The 15541-nt window shown below is 47.5% G+C and overlaps 1 protein-coding gene across 4 annotated transcripts in view; it reads left to right on the top strand.

The window, feature by feature from the left end:
- Positions 1 to 15541, top strand: part of ZFHX3 (zinc finger homeobox 3) — a 190786-nt gene that overhangs the window by 160149 nt on the left and 15096 nt on the right. For all 4 annotated transcript variants that reach the window (XM_078380434.1, XM_078380433.1, XM_072980585.2 and 1 more), the window contains 3 exons: positions 4363 to 4470; positions 10851 to 10981; positions 11260 to 11460. In XM_078380434.1, coding sequence (XP_078236560.1) covers positions 4363 to 4470; positions 10851 to 10981; positions 11260 to 11460 — 440 coding nt within the window. The remainder of the gene's footprint in view (positions 1 to 4362; positions 4471 to 10850; positions 10982 to 11259; positions 11461 to 15541) is intronic.

Here is a 15541-nt window from a genome sequence, read left to right on the forward strand (position 1 = left end):
AGAGTTTTGAAGGAAAGGCCCGGCTTGGTGGTGGTGCAAGCCTGGGCTGGTGCCAATGCACCATTCCCTGGGGGTTATAGCACGGAGCAAAGAGCTTTTCCCATACCGACTTGCTGTTCCCCAGAGTAGGTGAAACTTTTGCTCCATATCTGCACTGCCTTTGCTGCTCTTACGTGTATTTTTTGCTTCATTTCATTTTTATCCTGCCTTTTTATGCTGGGAGGACTCAAAACCAGTTAATGCCGGTTGATGTCCCTTCTAAGGAGGGGTTGTGGGTATGTGTGTGGTTGGGCTTCTGTCCTGGCCACAACCCACGACGTGGCATAGATGCTGTGCCCTCAGCTCCAGCCAGCCAGGTTTTCCAGCGGTGTGGTGTGGTGTGTTTCTCTTCCAGGGTTGCATCCTGGTTATTACTCTGCTGCCTTTTGAAGAGAGAATCCTCTTGGGGGATGCTGTTGGGGGGAAGGTCAAAGTAGGGGTATTTCTGGATAATGGGGGGTAGGGAATCCTTCTGTGTTTCGAAGAAGCAGCTTGTGTACAATTAAAACTTGTTTCTGGTAAACCCCATTCCAGGAAGATGAGCTTTTAACAAAAGGCTTTTGACAGCTGCAGGGTATTTCATTTTTTTTTAAAATGCCGAATGAAAAATCAATACATTTTTCTAGGTTATACATATTCAGAACAGGCTGGATATTTCCATTATAATGGAAAATGGGTGTCTGTGCCCATCTCGCCTGTCAGAGCTGCACCATCACATTTTCCAAGCCACTGCTAAATATTTCAAACCTGATTTGATTGTGGTTCGTGACAGCTAATGTTTCTCAGCTCTCGAGTCTACTGGAATGGCGGAGGTGGGGGTGGAGTGGGGGTGCAAACATCCTCTTCTTCCCTTCGCTCTGCTTTGCCCTCCCCAGATAGCACGGGTCCTTCTCGTGTTTGTATGAGGACTGTCGTTTTCTAAAAGGAGAACTTTAGAGAGATGTCCTTCACCTAGCTATTTCCAGATTGTGTGTGGGGGGGAGTTATTTATTTATTTGAGTTGCAACCACTACAAGACAATTAACAGAACGCAATAAAAAATCAGGCAACATTCTGCATACAGACACATGTAAAATCCAAACTAGTTTACAAAAATAAAAATCTAAAGCTTGGCTAAATATATCAGATCATTTTTGCCCAATAATGGGCAACATCAAGGGCATTTGACTCAGCTAACATCAGGGTCACCCGTAGTCCATGTTGAGGGACCGAGAGTACACTGAGATTGTGGTGACGTTGCTTGTGCTTCTCCCGACTCCCAGATGTCATGTCAGTGCAAAAACCTAATTTTCTTAGGTTCACAGTTGTCTTGCCACCACTGTTCATGGAGGCATCACTGCTGAATACCTTTGAGGAGCGGGGGGGGGGTATTTTATAGTGCTGATTGTCTCCCCTTCTCCTCTCTCGGCCCTTGTAGGTATTGTCCTTGGTCCTCATTACTCTGCCAATTTGCAGGCTGGCTCCTTGAGAGACAGCATCTCCTCTGCGTGGCTGGCCAATTTTTTTTAAAAAAGTCTGCGGAGTAAAAGAGAGAAGTTTTCAGTGTGTATCCTTGTTTTTAAATAATTTCTCTACCTTTATTGGTATTCATGGCTCACATTTTCCTGGTTACTGTCAGTCTGGGCTTTCATCCATTTTAAAGAGCTATTTTTCCCCTTGTTGTTGATGATGATGGTATAAAGACAGATGGTGTAACTGCTTATGAATGTCCTATTTTATTTCCCCTCAGCCAGACAGTTTGCTGGAAAACGTATATTATTTCCACATGCTTCGGAAGGAAGCCCAGTCCAGCCAGAGCCGGCCGGCCCCCTTTTGCTGGCCAGGCAGAGAGTGACACCCCTAGGTGGCTGCTGGGACTGCAGGGAGCCAAGCTGGCCCCAAAGGGGTTCCGTCCTCATGGCTGCCTCCTCACCGAGGAGGCAGACCGAGAGTGCCCTTGCTGGTGGTTGCTACTGCGCAAGCAACTCACGTCTTCAGACTCAGTGCAGGCGCTTGAGTAAAGCGTGTCGCTACAGCTTCTGTGGTGGAGGCAGAATGCCTTCTGAGATGGTTTGTTCCACGGGCAAACCGCTTGGACTGTTAGGCAGCTTTTCCTAACGGTTAGGTGAGACCTGCTAGCTTGCAGTTGCTACCTTTCATTCCAGCCCTTCCCTGTAGAACAACAGAGAGCAAGGTTTTCCCTTCTGTGAGGTAGCTTACTGTAACACCACTCTAAAATGAAACAAAAAAGCCCCAGGCAAAATAGTTGTCAATCTTATCAATAAACGTATCCGCAGCCTGAAATCCATCTCTTCTGGCTGCACTGTCTAAACCTTTTAGATTTCCAAAAGCTTGCTTAAACGTAAAGGCAAGGGAGTTTCCAGGCACTACAAGGTGAGATTGTGGTTAAATCACTGCTTAGACATGAAGTGAGCTGGGCCATTTGGGGCTACTTGTTTTTGCTGAGCCTAACCAACACTACAAGATTGTTGTGAGGATAAAGTGAGCAGACAATATAGGCTATTCTGATCTCTGTGGAGAAAGGGAAGGTTAAACATCTAACAGTTTTCTCATTCCAAAATCTTGGAGCTTCTATAGGAGAGCTTATTTGCGCATGTGTTGGCAAAGGGCTTTGAATGCTCTCAAGAATGATAGAAATACTATGCATTACTGCTTTTTTGCTCTTTCTTTGAGAGATAGGGAAGAAGTTTTTATTTGTCCCAGCCAGCGCTGTGCCCCTTCTGTTGGCAAGGAAAACGAACAGAACTTTCCCTCGCTCAAAAGGCAACAGTGAGCTTTCCCTGGTTCATCCCACCAACATCTTCTCTGGCTTTCAGCACACTTTCAGCACACTGGGTAGAGCGAGGGTCACCAGATGCGGGCAAAGAGGAGCATAAACTAAGACCAAAGAAGAAGGTTATTTGGATTGTATGCATGGGTGAGTGGTTAGTGATGTTGGCTGTGGTCTTCTGACCGATAAAAAGAGTGGCGTCAAAAGCAAAGCTCTTTGGCTTCTGATTGGCATGCTGTGTGAGCAGTGAGTGGTATACTTCTGTGGAAAGAAGCTCCTTGGGCTTGCCCTAGTCTAGCTGTAAGGCATAGGTGTGGTCTTACTATCACTCCTGGATTTTCTGCTTTTGGAACCAGAGAGCAGGGCTTTGGGACTAGGATGACATATCAAGGCATCTTTGAGTCCTGGTCTACTTGATGAGGCAAACTGGGAGCCATGTCAAACGCACAGCTAAAGAACAGATCTGCTAGGTTTCACCTTGCATGGTGAGCTGAAGAGGCAAACAGTTTGATCAAATCCACACTGGAGGTGACTGCTTCTGTGTAGATACGGTTGCTTCCCGAGAAAGGGAAGTTAGTTTGGTGCCGTCCCTTCTTGTCATTGGGAAGGCCACAGCTCAGCTGGGAAGTGGGGACAGGCTTGCTGCAGGAGCCAGCTCTTTTTCTCACCTTCCTTGCCTTTTGATACCTGGCTGGGTTCTGTTCTTCCTTCAGCAGCCCAGCAGCCCTTTTTCATTAAGGTTCTACTTCCTCCAGTCAGTTAATCCAAAAGTTCCATCCTTTCTCTACCCTGTGATGTAAGCAATTGTTTGATGTGTTTCCTGGTGGGTAGGCTCTGCGTTCTATGACAGCGGCTTCCCTTCATACATGCAGATAAGAAAGGGGCTCTTCAGGTGATTTTTATTGCAAGATTGCCACTCTCTATAATTGTTGGCTGTTGTTGTTGATCAAACCATCAATGCCTTGGGTCTGCTGTGCTGACAAGGCTCTTTCATGCCATTTCATAAGTAAATCAGAGGTCCTGAACAGTATTACCACAGGTGGGAAGAGCATGCCAAGGTATGTTCTTCGAGGCTCAGTTACAGTTGTGCAATGCTATCCCTGTGGCAGCTCCTTTGAAGCCTGTACCTGTGCATGCAGTTGCTGCAGTGTGGGGCCCACCTGTCAAGGCTGAGTTTGGACGGATTAAAGAGGGTTTCCCACCTTGTGGATTGGAGGGTGGTCAATCCATTCCTGGCCTGAGCATTTATTGAAAGCAGAACGTGTGGCAGCCTCTTTCTGTTGCTTCTTTGATGACTGTAGCACCTCCGTGGTTCTTCCCTGTCACCATAACACCCTGATCCCCTCTGATTCCCCTTTTGACCCCCTGACATTTCCATAGATTTGGGGACCGAGGGGGCATACCTGGTTGGCTTTCTGAAGATTCTGAAAAAAGGTGGTGGTATTCCTTGATCCATGGTGGGTTGTAAGTCCTGGAAGCAGCGGTTTCAGGCACTAGAGCTATAGGATTCGATTTCTGCTCGCCTTTACCTATTTGTTCTTCTTACATTTCAGAGGAGTTAACTGAAGATGCAGAAGGACCCAGTGAAGCAGCTGCCGATCCAGAAGAGCCCGCTAAAGATCCCGAGAGTGCCTCTGACAAGGACCAGGTCAAATGGACAGGTGAGGAGAGTGGAGGGAGACATGTACGGATGCCCTACGTATTCACACAGGTTGAAGTATTGACCTTCCCCCATCCACCCACTCCCCGTGCATTTGGAGGTTGTTCTGAAAAAGCACTTCTTCTTCTTCACTGATCTCCAGTCACTCTGTATTTTTGTTTCTTTTCACCACTCTCATTTTTGAGAGCAATCATGCAGATTTTCATTAGGAAGGAAGTTATATGGAAAGTTAACTTGAGCTTATAGAAAAGAAAAAAATGTTGACATTGAAAGGGTCTTGTGAAAAAGAGCAAAGCCCAGAAAGAAATTTTAAACTCTGCTCGCGCCAGTGTTTGTGGAGAGCTGAGACAGATGCTTACCTAGTAAGAACCGAAAGAGGAAGCAAGAAATAGTTGTCCGTCCAGTTCTGCCTGGAGCTACTTTTAGGGAAAAGGAAGCCAGGTCTCTACTGATGCCTGCATTGTCTAAGGAAGAGGTGTGGGACTAGGACGAGGATATTTCTCACTGACATAAGAGGAGAACTGAAGCTGGATTAGGCCAAAAAGCAGACAACCAGGTACCCCCGCTTCCCCCGAAAGTCCATACGTAAACATTAAGCAATGACAGCCTTCTGCTTTTGCTCCCCAGCAACCATTGGTGTTGTGACACCCAATGCTTTTGGTACTCTTGGAGATGGTATATAACTGTCATGACTGGCAGATTTCCATATCTCATGGATCTTGAGTCCCAGTTAATGAAGATGACCCAATTTGGGTCTAGGTCTGATTACACGAGACAACTATGTGAAATTGAGCTTGTATAAAAATTCATGGTTTAACATGATGGTGCCTCACCTGAAAGAAAGAGAAGATTGCTTGTGCTTTGTTTCCAAATAAGAAGACAGTAATCCATGGAGTGATGTCTCCTCCTTTAGAAAAACAAGTATCTGAATGGAGCCTTCTGTTTTCTGGGGCATGGAGGCGGGAGAGGTGTATTTATTTACTTTTTATTATTATTAGGAAATTCAAGTTCTTGTGAACTACAGTCACCTGAAGAGGCATGGAAGCAACAAGCTATTGGGGAAAAAAACAGCTCAATGCAGAAGCATTTCATGTGTTTGGCAGCAGTGGAACTCACCATGAGGCTTCACAATAGGGCGGGATAATGAATTAAGAAAGCAGCAGCACTGGGTAGACCAGCTCAAAGAGCTTTTAAATGTTCCCCATTTTTAAAGATTGGCAGGACTCCCCTAATGCAGCAATCAGTGCAGCAGAGCATCTGTAATTTGCACCCATGGCAGCAGACGGCTATTAAGGGTTAGGTATTAATGGGCTGCCAAGGGCTGGGAAATTGTTGCAGAAAAGTGTGTTTATGGAGTGCAGAGCTGGCAGGCATGATTGCAATTGGGTTTGACATGTTTAACATAAATGGCTGCTGCATAGCTCTTGCCGTTTATGAATAATTCCTACAGGCCCACTGCATTTCTAATTACAGAAGAAGGGAGAGTGTCTGTTGGGGGGCATGGAGCACCAGCAGACCCAAAATGGATCAGGCCCGTCCTGGCAGGGCTCCCTCACTCTCCCTGGCTTCCCTCCCCACTGCGATGGGGCAAGCCAAACCCTGAAGTTGTTATTGATGCCTCTAGAACTGGCATTTCCCCTCTTCCATAACTCAAGGGCAACAACACTGAAACAGACTGCAAGGAGGGATGTGTGCTGAAGCCCACAGTTGTGGGTTGCCAAGAGTCCGTGCCTGGTTCTTTGAAACACATGTCCTCTGTAACAGGTGTGATGGGTGGGGTACAAACAAACAAACAAACAAACAAACACACACAGAGAGAGCTCCCAACATGTAGTTTTTCCTTCAGCCTACCTTATTTTCTGCCATCCGTTTTGAACATTTGAAAAGTCACAGCAACAGGATGGTCTTCTTCTTCATCTTGCATCTTTCCTTCAGGGCCGATGGGTTCTTGGGATCTCTTTTGCTGCCCTTTGGTGGCCCTTTCTGTTCAGGACTCTTTTTGAGTGGGTTTTCCAAGATCAAGCAGCTCTGTTTAGCCATTTGGCCCATTTATTTGCATGGTCTGCATCCTTGATAAACCAGCCGCCCCTTTGCCCAGAGGAATGCACCCAGTCCAGTATGGAAGCTGCTCTCACAGACAAGCTTGTAGATCTTTCTGGAAGCAAGATTGCTTTCCAGTCCAGAGGCACCTGTGCCTTTTAGTAAAGTATAAAGCTAGAACAGGGGTTTATTAATTTTGTTTTTATGCCCCTCTGCAATTCATTGTTTACTTTCCATCTTGTGCTCTGTAAGACGGTCAGTGTCTTCTTGGGAGCACCTCTTCCATGTCAGCTTCTCAGGGTGGCTCCTTGTTCCTCTTTTCCCACCTGTCAGTGCCAAAGTGATTTAAGCACTGTTTCTGTTTGATAACTCAGCTGTGTCCTCCTTCTGCATCAGTTTCCAGGGTTATTTTGTGTGTGTTTTGGACCATGTTGCCGTTTGGCCCCTTTTGGAGGGTGCCTTCCTTGGTTTCTGACTTTATGTTTAGCTCCTCTGGGTCCACAAGCTGTTCTAATCTTCGGGCTGCATGTGCGTTGAAAATATTTATGCAGCACGAATATGGTCATAGGACTGCTATGTAAATGATTCTAAGCTTACTGGGGTTATGACAACAGCCTGAGGCGAGCTTGCTGAGGTGTGTTCCCAGTCACTAGCCATCAGAGCTGGGAAGTCCGAGTGACCAAGCTCCAGCCATTGAGGAACCATTCAGAGAGTGGCACCACCTTCACCAGGAATGGCAGTCATGAAGACAGCTGCCTTTTGACGCCTCTCTTCCAGACATGCTGAGAGCCACATAAGGCAGAGCATTGCCCCTCTCTGTGGAGCAGAACCAAGCCTAGTTGGAATCTTGATCAGATGGTGGAATCAATGGAGAGAGCAAACTTCAGAGAGTTCTGCTGTAAATTTCAGGGGCAGGTGGCGAGTTGGTTTACGGAATGCAGAGAAATGAGACCCTAGGCTTACGGAAAGCAGCATGAATTAATAATCAGTTAATTGGCTTCTCCATTATGTTGCTGGGTAGTAGATGGAAGTTTAGATGAAGGGGCTGTCAGTGGTGCTTAAGCTAAGAGACATTGATGGTTACTAAGGGGGAGATGCCTTTGGTCAAGTAAGTTTAATCCTCTCCTTGTCCCACCCCGGCATTGGACTGGACCCCTTGAATTTCACCTCTGTGCCTTGCCTTGCAGCTACAGGAATATACTTTTTGGAACTGGACAACCACTTTGAGCAAAAAGTTGTTTGGTATGGAAATTTCTTGAGGAACAGGTTGAAATATGCCTTCACATTTGGACAAATAATAACAAAGAACACAACTGCTGAAAAATTTAAGATGTTTAGGTCAATGTTAGACTTAGGTTTCAGATCTGGGACTCCAGGTGACAGGAGGTGACTCCCAAGAGCTGGCACACTTCTTGTAAAGAAAAAGGGGCTTTTTTGCAGGCAGTTCCAACTGCCTGCATAAAACTGGCAGACTTTCATTTGCTCATCTTATACAGATGCCTTTCGTTTCTTCCTTCAAAGATGCCAAGAAAACCTGCCCAAAAGATTTATGACAAAGTGCTTAGGGAAGAGCACAGAGGTTCTTGCAAGATGCTCAGGAAAACAGAGGTGGAGCCCAGCCCTACTCTCTGTTGCACATATTTAGGTCTTGGTCAGCATCCAGCAACATCAGCAGTATACAGTCAACAGTCATAAATTATTCCTGGAACTGCCCCAGATTAGCAGGCCTGCCTGGTGTCCCGGTTGAAACATTCAAGTCTGCTATAAATTTCTCACGTTGCACAACTTTTGTTCACAAAAGGTGAGCTGTATGGAAAGCTGTTTCTACGTGACATAGTGTGTTTCTGACTGCTCCCCCATTTTCCCCTATATTAGAAGATGAAAAATAAATGTTTCTGTCCTGTTGGTTTCCTGAGGATAAAAGTCTAATGGGATTTAGTCTTGGCCAGTCCAGACATACAAGACTGTCTTTCTGTAAGGGGAAGTCCAGTCCTTCAGACCTCTTCTCAGCACTGGATCGCTGCCTTTTCTCTCTGTTTTCTTTGCTCAAAGGATTCTGCACCTGTGAGTGTAGTCTGTCAGGAACCTGGGGTCCATTTTCCTTTAAAACTATAGTGGCTACTACTGGATGAAATTCATGCTTAATTGTGATGGAGAAGAATAAAATACTGCCAGTGGACCAGGCTGTGACTGACTGCTGGTACAGCTGTTGCCTCTGACCTCTCTGCTCTGGGGTTCTCTCTGTGAGAGCGACACCACGGCTCCATCAGCAGTGAGTGCATTTCCTCCAACTTCTTCAAGCTCTACCTCATGTTCCTTCTGTGACCTGCAAGGTCACTCCCCTCTTCTGACACTGCTACTCATTTCCAGCCCATACCTGCCAAGCATTCTGGGTCTGTGTAGCATCACACTCCCCTTCTGCATTTGATTGATTGATTGATTGAAGGCCACTCTAGTGTCTTTATCCTGCCTATCTTGCAACTGAATGTCTCTGAGAAGATCAAAAGCAATGCCCAACACTTGAAATCACCTCCTCCTCTTCCAGCTTTCTCACTAAGCAACACCCCTGCACAGCCCTCAAACATGCCAGGTCTAGGAGTCCTCAGTGCTTCTGCTGTACCTTTGGATGCCCTACTAAGACATGATTCACCAAGTCCTTCTGTCCTCCCTTTCCACTGAAGATGTCATCTCTTCCTCTAGTGATAATTGCTGTTATTATTAGTTTGGCTCTTTATGGGCAGAGGAATACGGTGCCAGCAGAACTGTGCAAGAACACTAGGGAGTGGGTGGGGGGTCTGCACACAGAGGGAGAAAGTTGTACCCTTGAGACCTTGCTCTAGGATCTTGTTAATCTTCAAACACAGGGCCCCCTTTTGTGATTTTTGAGCAGACCCTCCTCTCTGAACCTTCTTTACATCCTTAAGGGGAATTGAATGTAGGTGGGTGGGTGGGAGCAAGCTAGGAGCGTTAAACCGCCTAGTTAATCGGCAGCCAATCCATCATGTTAAATATCCAGCTGTCATATATTACCTTTCAAGTGAAAATGAATAACTCCCATTAAGGGTGAAATGGGTTTGAAGTCGATTCGAGACAGATTAAAGTACTATTCTGAATGTGTGCATTCATTGGGGGCTGAGCGTAATATGCTTGTCCTTGTAGTTTTTAAATAATAGATGTCCTGCAGATTTATATGCTCCAGAATGCAGAGTTCAAAGGTCAGATGGTGGGCATTCTGGGAAGAATTTCCACTTCCTGGAACATTCTCTGTAGTTTGTTCTGCTTTTCTCATGCCTCTGTGGATCTGGATGATCGTTCTGCTCAGGCTTTGTTTTGTGTGCGTGCATGGCCATGTGTGAAAGAGAAAGAGAGCACATACGCCTTGAAATTGCACTGTGAGACACGATGCAGAGAGTTGAACAACTAAGAATGGCTGTGAGGTGGGGAACAAGTGGCTTGAGAGGATCTCTCTTTTTCCCTACCCACACACATGCCAACCACTTAAAAACATTTCCCACGTTCTGTCTGCTGACCTGGATTACCCAAGACTGAAGAAGCTGCTTGGATGAGTAGCGAGACATTTCAATTTGACAAGAGAAGTCCAGTTGCCTTGACTTGACTTCCAGATAACCTCACCTAGAGGACTGAGAATCTTCACAGATATCTGGGAAATCCCACTTTTGATATGTATCCCACCTGTGCTTCTTCACCAAAATGATTCCACTGGAGAATGTTGAAGGCTGACCTGGACGAGCCTGCAGGGCTGTTTTAGGAGTAGAGCTGTGCTAGATCTGACCAGTCAGACCGGGTTTGGCCCCAAATGGAATAGGCTCTTGTTGGCTTGGCAGCATTGTTGGATGGCGAATAAATAACTCATAGGACTGAGACAAAGCAGGGCTGGAAGGTGTCTTTGTTCCCCTCCTGTTAAAATCACTAATTGTTGGTAGAGTAGTTTCAAGACAATACACCAACCAGTGCACAGTTCAGCTTCCTTCTCTCCTCTCTTTATGGCCCAATTTTGCTGCAGCATTTCTCTTCAAATTGCTTTCCTCTTCCTCCTTGATACAGATGCTATGTACCCAAACAGCTACAGAACAACATGCCACCATTTTGACTCCAACTCACGGCAGTCCTTTCTAGGGGTTTCTAGGTATAGTGCTGAGAGGTGGCTTCTCATTCCCTTCTCCCGAGGGTGTGCTGGGACTACGTAGCTTGCCTAGGCGACACAGGCTGTCTCTTCTTCTGGGACTGAAATCAGGGGCCCCATCCACTCTGAAGTTTTTGTGTATATCTTCCCTTTTATTACACGTTCGCATAGCTGAATCTTTTTCCCTTTTTTTGCAGCACAAGCTACCCAGGCTGAGAAGGAGCTGACAGAATCTTCAACATCCTCCAAACTTATTACATTTCCAAGGAGCTCTGAGTCACCAATCACCAAATGGCCCAAAACGTCCGATGAGACAAAGTTGGAGCAGGTGAGACACCAGAATGGCCAGCGGTTGCCTTCAGAAAGCTATGATTCACTCTCTTACTCTACTTTTTAAAATGCATAATCTGCTTTTCAGTCATCTCTGAGCCCTGGAGGCAGCCCATAGTAAAACTGTGTTAAGCTTTTCTAACTGTTACAAGGTTGGCATGTTTCTAGAAAAGCTGGCCTGCTGTGGTGATGGGCTGGTGGGAGGCATCTGTTCTGTAGTTTGGCCATGTCAGGCCTGGATACAGTCCAAGCACGCAGTTTCTATTTCCCCTTCAGATGTACCAGTGCCCCTACTGCAAGTACTGCAACACGGATGTGAACCGCTTGAGGGTCCATGCCATGACTCAGCATTCAGTCCAGCCCATGCTTCGGTGCCCCCTCTGCCAGGACATGCTCAGCAACAAAATCCACCTGCAGTTGCACCTCACCCACCTACACAGCGTGTCTCCTGACTGCGTCGAGAAACTCATTTTGACGGTGAGTCCGGGAGGTGCGTTGTGGGAGAGGGTAACGGCATCCTCTGCGAGGTGGCTGTTTCTCCGAGAGTTGCCCGTGTACAGTACTGTGTATAAGTGGGACCTCTGGTGCTCGAGGCTCCCCTGCTTATGCTGTGCTGGGTTGATGCTTATGGAAGCATCTCTTTTGGCCTCAGACCTTTCATCCCTAGGGAAGACGACTCGGCAGAAATCCTTTGCCTCTCCAGTTCTTCAGGTCTTCGGCTGCACTTCTCAAATCTCTTCAATAGCCCCGCATGCTCTTCCATGCCCAGCATATGTTTTTAACATCCACAGTCACCTAAAGGTTCCCACTGCCCCTCGTGGCTGTGTCAGGTGCCTGCTGCTTCCTCCATCCTCTCCCACACTCGTGCTTTTCCCCCCTTTCCCCCACCTATCCACTTCTAGTACAGAAGCCCATGTACCTCGAGCTGTCTTTGTAGAGGCTCGTTCCTTCTAACAGTGCCTAATTCCCAGCTTGCCTTTTTCCTCTGCCTTTTGTTCTGTTGAAATCCAGACTGGACTGGGACCTCGCTACCTCTTTTCCCCCTTTTTTCTGACTGTGCCAGTTGCTCTGTAAATGGCGGGTGCTGGAGATGGTGGTACAGGGGAAGGGAAATCTATGCCCGCTTAGCTTGTAGCTCCTTCTTCAGGTCCTCATCTCCACTGCAGCCTCTCTTCTCCGGAGGCTGTTCCAGAAGGGCGCTCCCGCAATGGCTAGAATGCTCCTTCTGCTTTGTGGGGAGCTCTTTCCCTTTTGTTCCCCTTCACTTTGTCTGCCCTCAGGTGCTGATGAGAGGAGACGGACCACGGAAAGGCAGAGGCCAGCAGCAGAGGTTCCTTTAGAGCCCTTGTGGTGCTCCTGCTCTCCAGCCCAAGCTCAGCCAGATCGTTTTGGAGGCTGCCATTTTGCTGTGGGATGGGACGAGGGTGCAAGGGAGGGAGGCTTCTCCTAACCATAAGCCTTTCAGGAACCCACTATGTTTAATGTGACTGTTGCCATAGCAGCAGCTGCCTGTCTGTACTGTGCATCTCATATCTACGTATGCTACAACTCCCTCCTTGCCTTTCTTTATCACAAGTAGCCAGAGGAACCCTTCGCCTAGTACCCTGGCTGCTGCATCCAGCCAGGAAGGTGACGTGGGGCACTCTTGGCATTCTGGCAGAAGCAATGTGGTTGAGAGAGAATGCCACCACCCCAACCACCCCTGGTTGACAAGAGGCTTGTAGCATGGCTGCTGGTTGGGAGCTCTCTTGTTGGGCGGGAGGGTCAGTTCAAGGGGTGCAGGCTTTACGAAAGGTTCCTCACTGGGAGCTGAGCGTTGCCTGCCGGATACTAGAGGCTGCTTTCTGCTAGTACTGTAGGTCTGCTTGGTTTGGACAGAAGTTTGCACCTGAGTCATGATCAGGAGGCCTAAAGATGGTGGGAGTCCCTGATAAAGGCACCCCTCTTTCTCCCGCCTGCCTGCCTGCCTCCTAGGGGCTATTGCCTCCACACTTGCCTCTTCCCCTCTTCCATTCTCTCCCTCCCTCCCCCACTCCACTTCTACTGTCATTCAGCCGGTTTTTCTTTTCTCTTTGCTTCACCCCCCACCCACCCACCCTGTCTCATTCCCCCATCTCGGATGAAGGTAATGAAAATAATCGGCCTTCATTAATTCTGAGCCCTGTGAGATGATAGCCATTTGGAGCCATGTTTGCCAATTAGGTGGCCTAAATTAGAAGTGACCTTGGTATAGTGCCATCGCTTTGCCTCTCTGAGCCTAATGAAGCTTTTCTCTCCCGCACACACACTCCTTGCCTGCTCTGCCTCTCGTTCTTTGTAATGGAAATTGCCTCCTTTGTCTGGCTCTGGAACCTCATCTTGTACCACTCGCCCCCCTCCCCCATCGCGCACGGACAGCGGAGATGTTAATGTGTCTCCTCCGACTCAGACTCTCTTGCTGGAGATTTCATTTCGGACCAATTAGATTTCAGCCACATAGGAAGAGGAGCAGTGGGGGAGCAGGGAGTGATTAGCAAAGTGCTGCTCGGAACTGACAAAGGGGACAAGAAGGAGAGGGGTTTGGCCCCAGAAGGGTGCGGGTGTCGTTTGGTTTCTCTTTCTAAGGGGGGGGGGAGGCATGGAGGACGACTTGGGGTTTGGCAGGAGGGAGGGAAGGAAGTGGGTTGAAGTCTGAACTGGCTTTTGGCTGAGATTGGAAATGACTGAAGGGACTCAACCAGGGGCTGATCCTGCAGCACAGAGTGGTGGGAGAACAAATGATGTAGGGGCTATGGCCTCACAATCTGTGTGGCACAAGTGGGTACCAACACTTCCATAGCAGCATCAGCGTGGATCCCGTACTCAAACTTTTGTTCCTTTCAGATGTACCTCCTTCGGAGGCCATTCCTGGCCCAAGAAAGCAGGAGCCTCTCTCTTCCCCTGCTTAAGGGTCAGGATTTCTTCTTTGGCAGCTGTTGTGTGCCACTTGCGAGGGTGTCCTTGAAGAAGTTGATGTAACCTCTGGGTCTTGGTTTGGAACCTTCCAGGGTAGAAAGGCTGTGCAGATGGGGGTGTTCTGCCAGCGCCCTCACCCGCTCCGCCCCACTGCCTTGCTCTGCCTCACAGGCAGAGAGTGAGAGTTAAGCACACCAAAGAAAGGAAAGAAAGACTGGCTGGCTGGCTGGTTTGGAGAAGCAGATTGAGATGCAGAGAAGCACATGAGGTTGATGATTATATTTCAGGGAGAGTTAATTGACGGAAGGTGAAGGCAGACAAAGAATCGCTGCTTACTGCCTTCTTGAATCCCAATCAGGAATTATGATTAAAGACGCGGCAAGACAACAGGCGCTTGATGAATTGGTGTCTCTCTCTCTCTGTTTTTGGGTTTTGCCGTCATTCACACTTGATTGACTTCAACCTTTCAAGTGCAAAAGCCTCTCTTTCCATTATTATTCGTAGCCATCTGAGTTTTTCTAATTAAAGTGTATGAAAACAATTACTGATCCATCGTACTCTGTCTGTTAGTGGGTATGGCTATCTTCCTGGATTGCTGGGGAAGAGACCATGCTCTTCGGTTATAACATGCAACACAGGGTTAGATAATAGTATTATTTTTCTACTCCATTGGGTCCCTTTTAAAAAATCTCTTAAATTGTTTTCATAATTTTTGTGATGGCAGAGACAGTGCTTGCTGTGGTATTAGTACCAACAGAGGCATTTCTCTATTCCTGCTTGTCATTTTCTACTTCCCCTCTCCTTCATTTCCTGAACTCTGTGGACAGACGGACAGACGGCAGCCTTTTGTCTCTGTAGGAGACAGTTGCCAGGAAAACAGACTCAAGAGCCAGGAAGGATCCCCTATCCATCACGAAGTGGGACTTTCTCATTCCAGAAGACCTTCTGCGGGCGCATTGTGAATTCCAGGTCCTCGGACATGCCTTCAGCTGGACTGAAGTCTAGTCATTGTCTTTCAGCTATGGGACACGTGTGTGTGTGTGTGTGTGTGTGTGTGTGTGTGTGTGTGTGTGTGTGTGTGTGTGTGTGTGTGTGTGTGTGTGTGTGTGAGTGAGTGAGTGAGTGAGAGAGAGAGAGAGAGAGAGAGAGAGAGAGAGAGAGAGAGAGAGAGAGAGATGCTGTTTGGTGGCTTCCCAGCCAAGTCATCGGCACTTGATGCAATCAGAATGTTTCCAGTGGAGAGAAGGGGTGGGCTTCCGTGCTACAGTCTCATAAATTTTGAGCAGTAATAGGGGGGAATGGAGGTCATTCCCTCATTACAAACACGGAACTTCCAAAGGTCCAGGGCGTAGCAGCAGGAAGACGAAAAGTGCTACGGCCTTCTCTGGGCACCTCCACTCCATTCCATGTCATCCATGGGACTATGTAGGGACCACAGTATATTAACTAATCTCTCTCAATAAGGTCCACAGCCTTTGGTTTCTCCTCAAAAGAAAAAAAAAGGTATCCTATTGGAACTGATGCAGTATCCGGTACATACTTCGTGCTTTGGTAGATAGGGATTTCTCAGTTTCTAGAACATGTGTTTGGGAATTGCACAGCATTTGTGAACAAGCCGTTGGGG

Source organism: Pogona vitticeps, chromosome 10 (assembly GCF_051106095.1).
Source record: "Pogona vitticeps strain Pit_001003342236 chromosome 10, PviZW2.1, whole genome shotgun sequence".
Classification (NCBI taxonomy): Eukaryota; Metazoa; Chordata; class Lepidosauria; order Squamata; family Agamidae; genus Pogona; species Pogona vitticeps.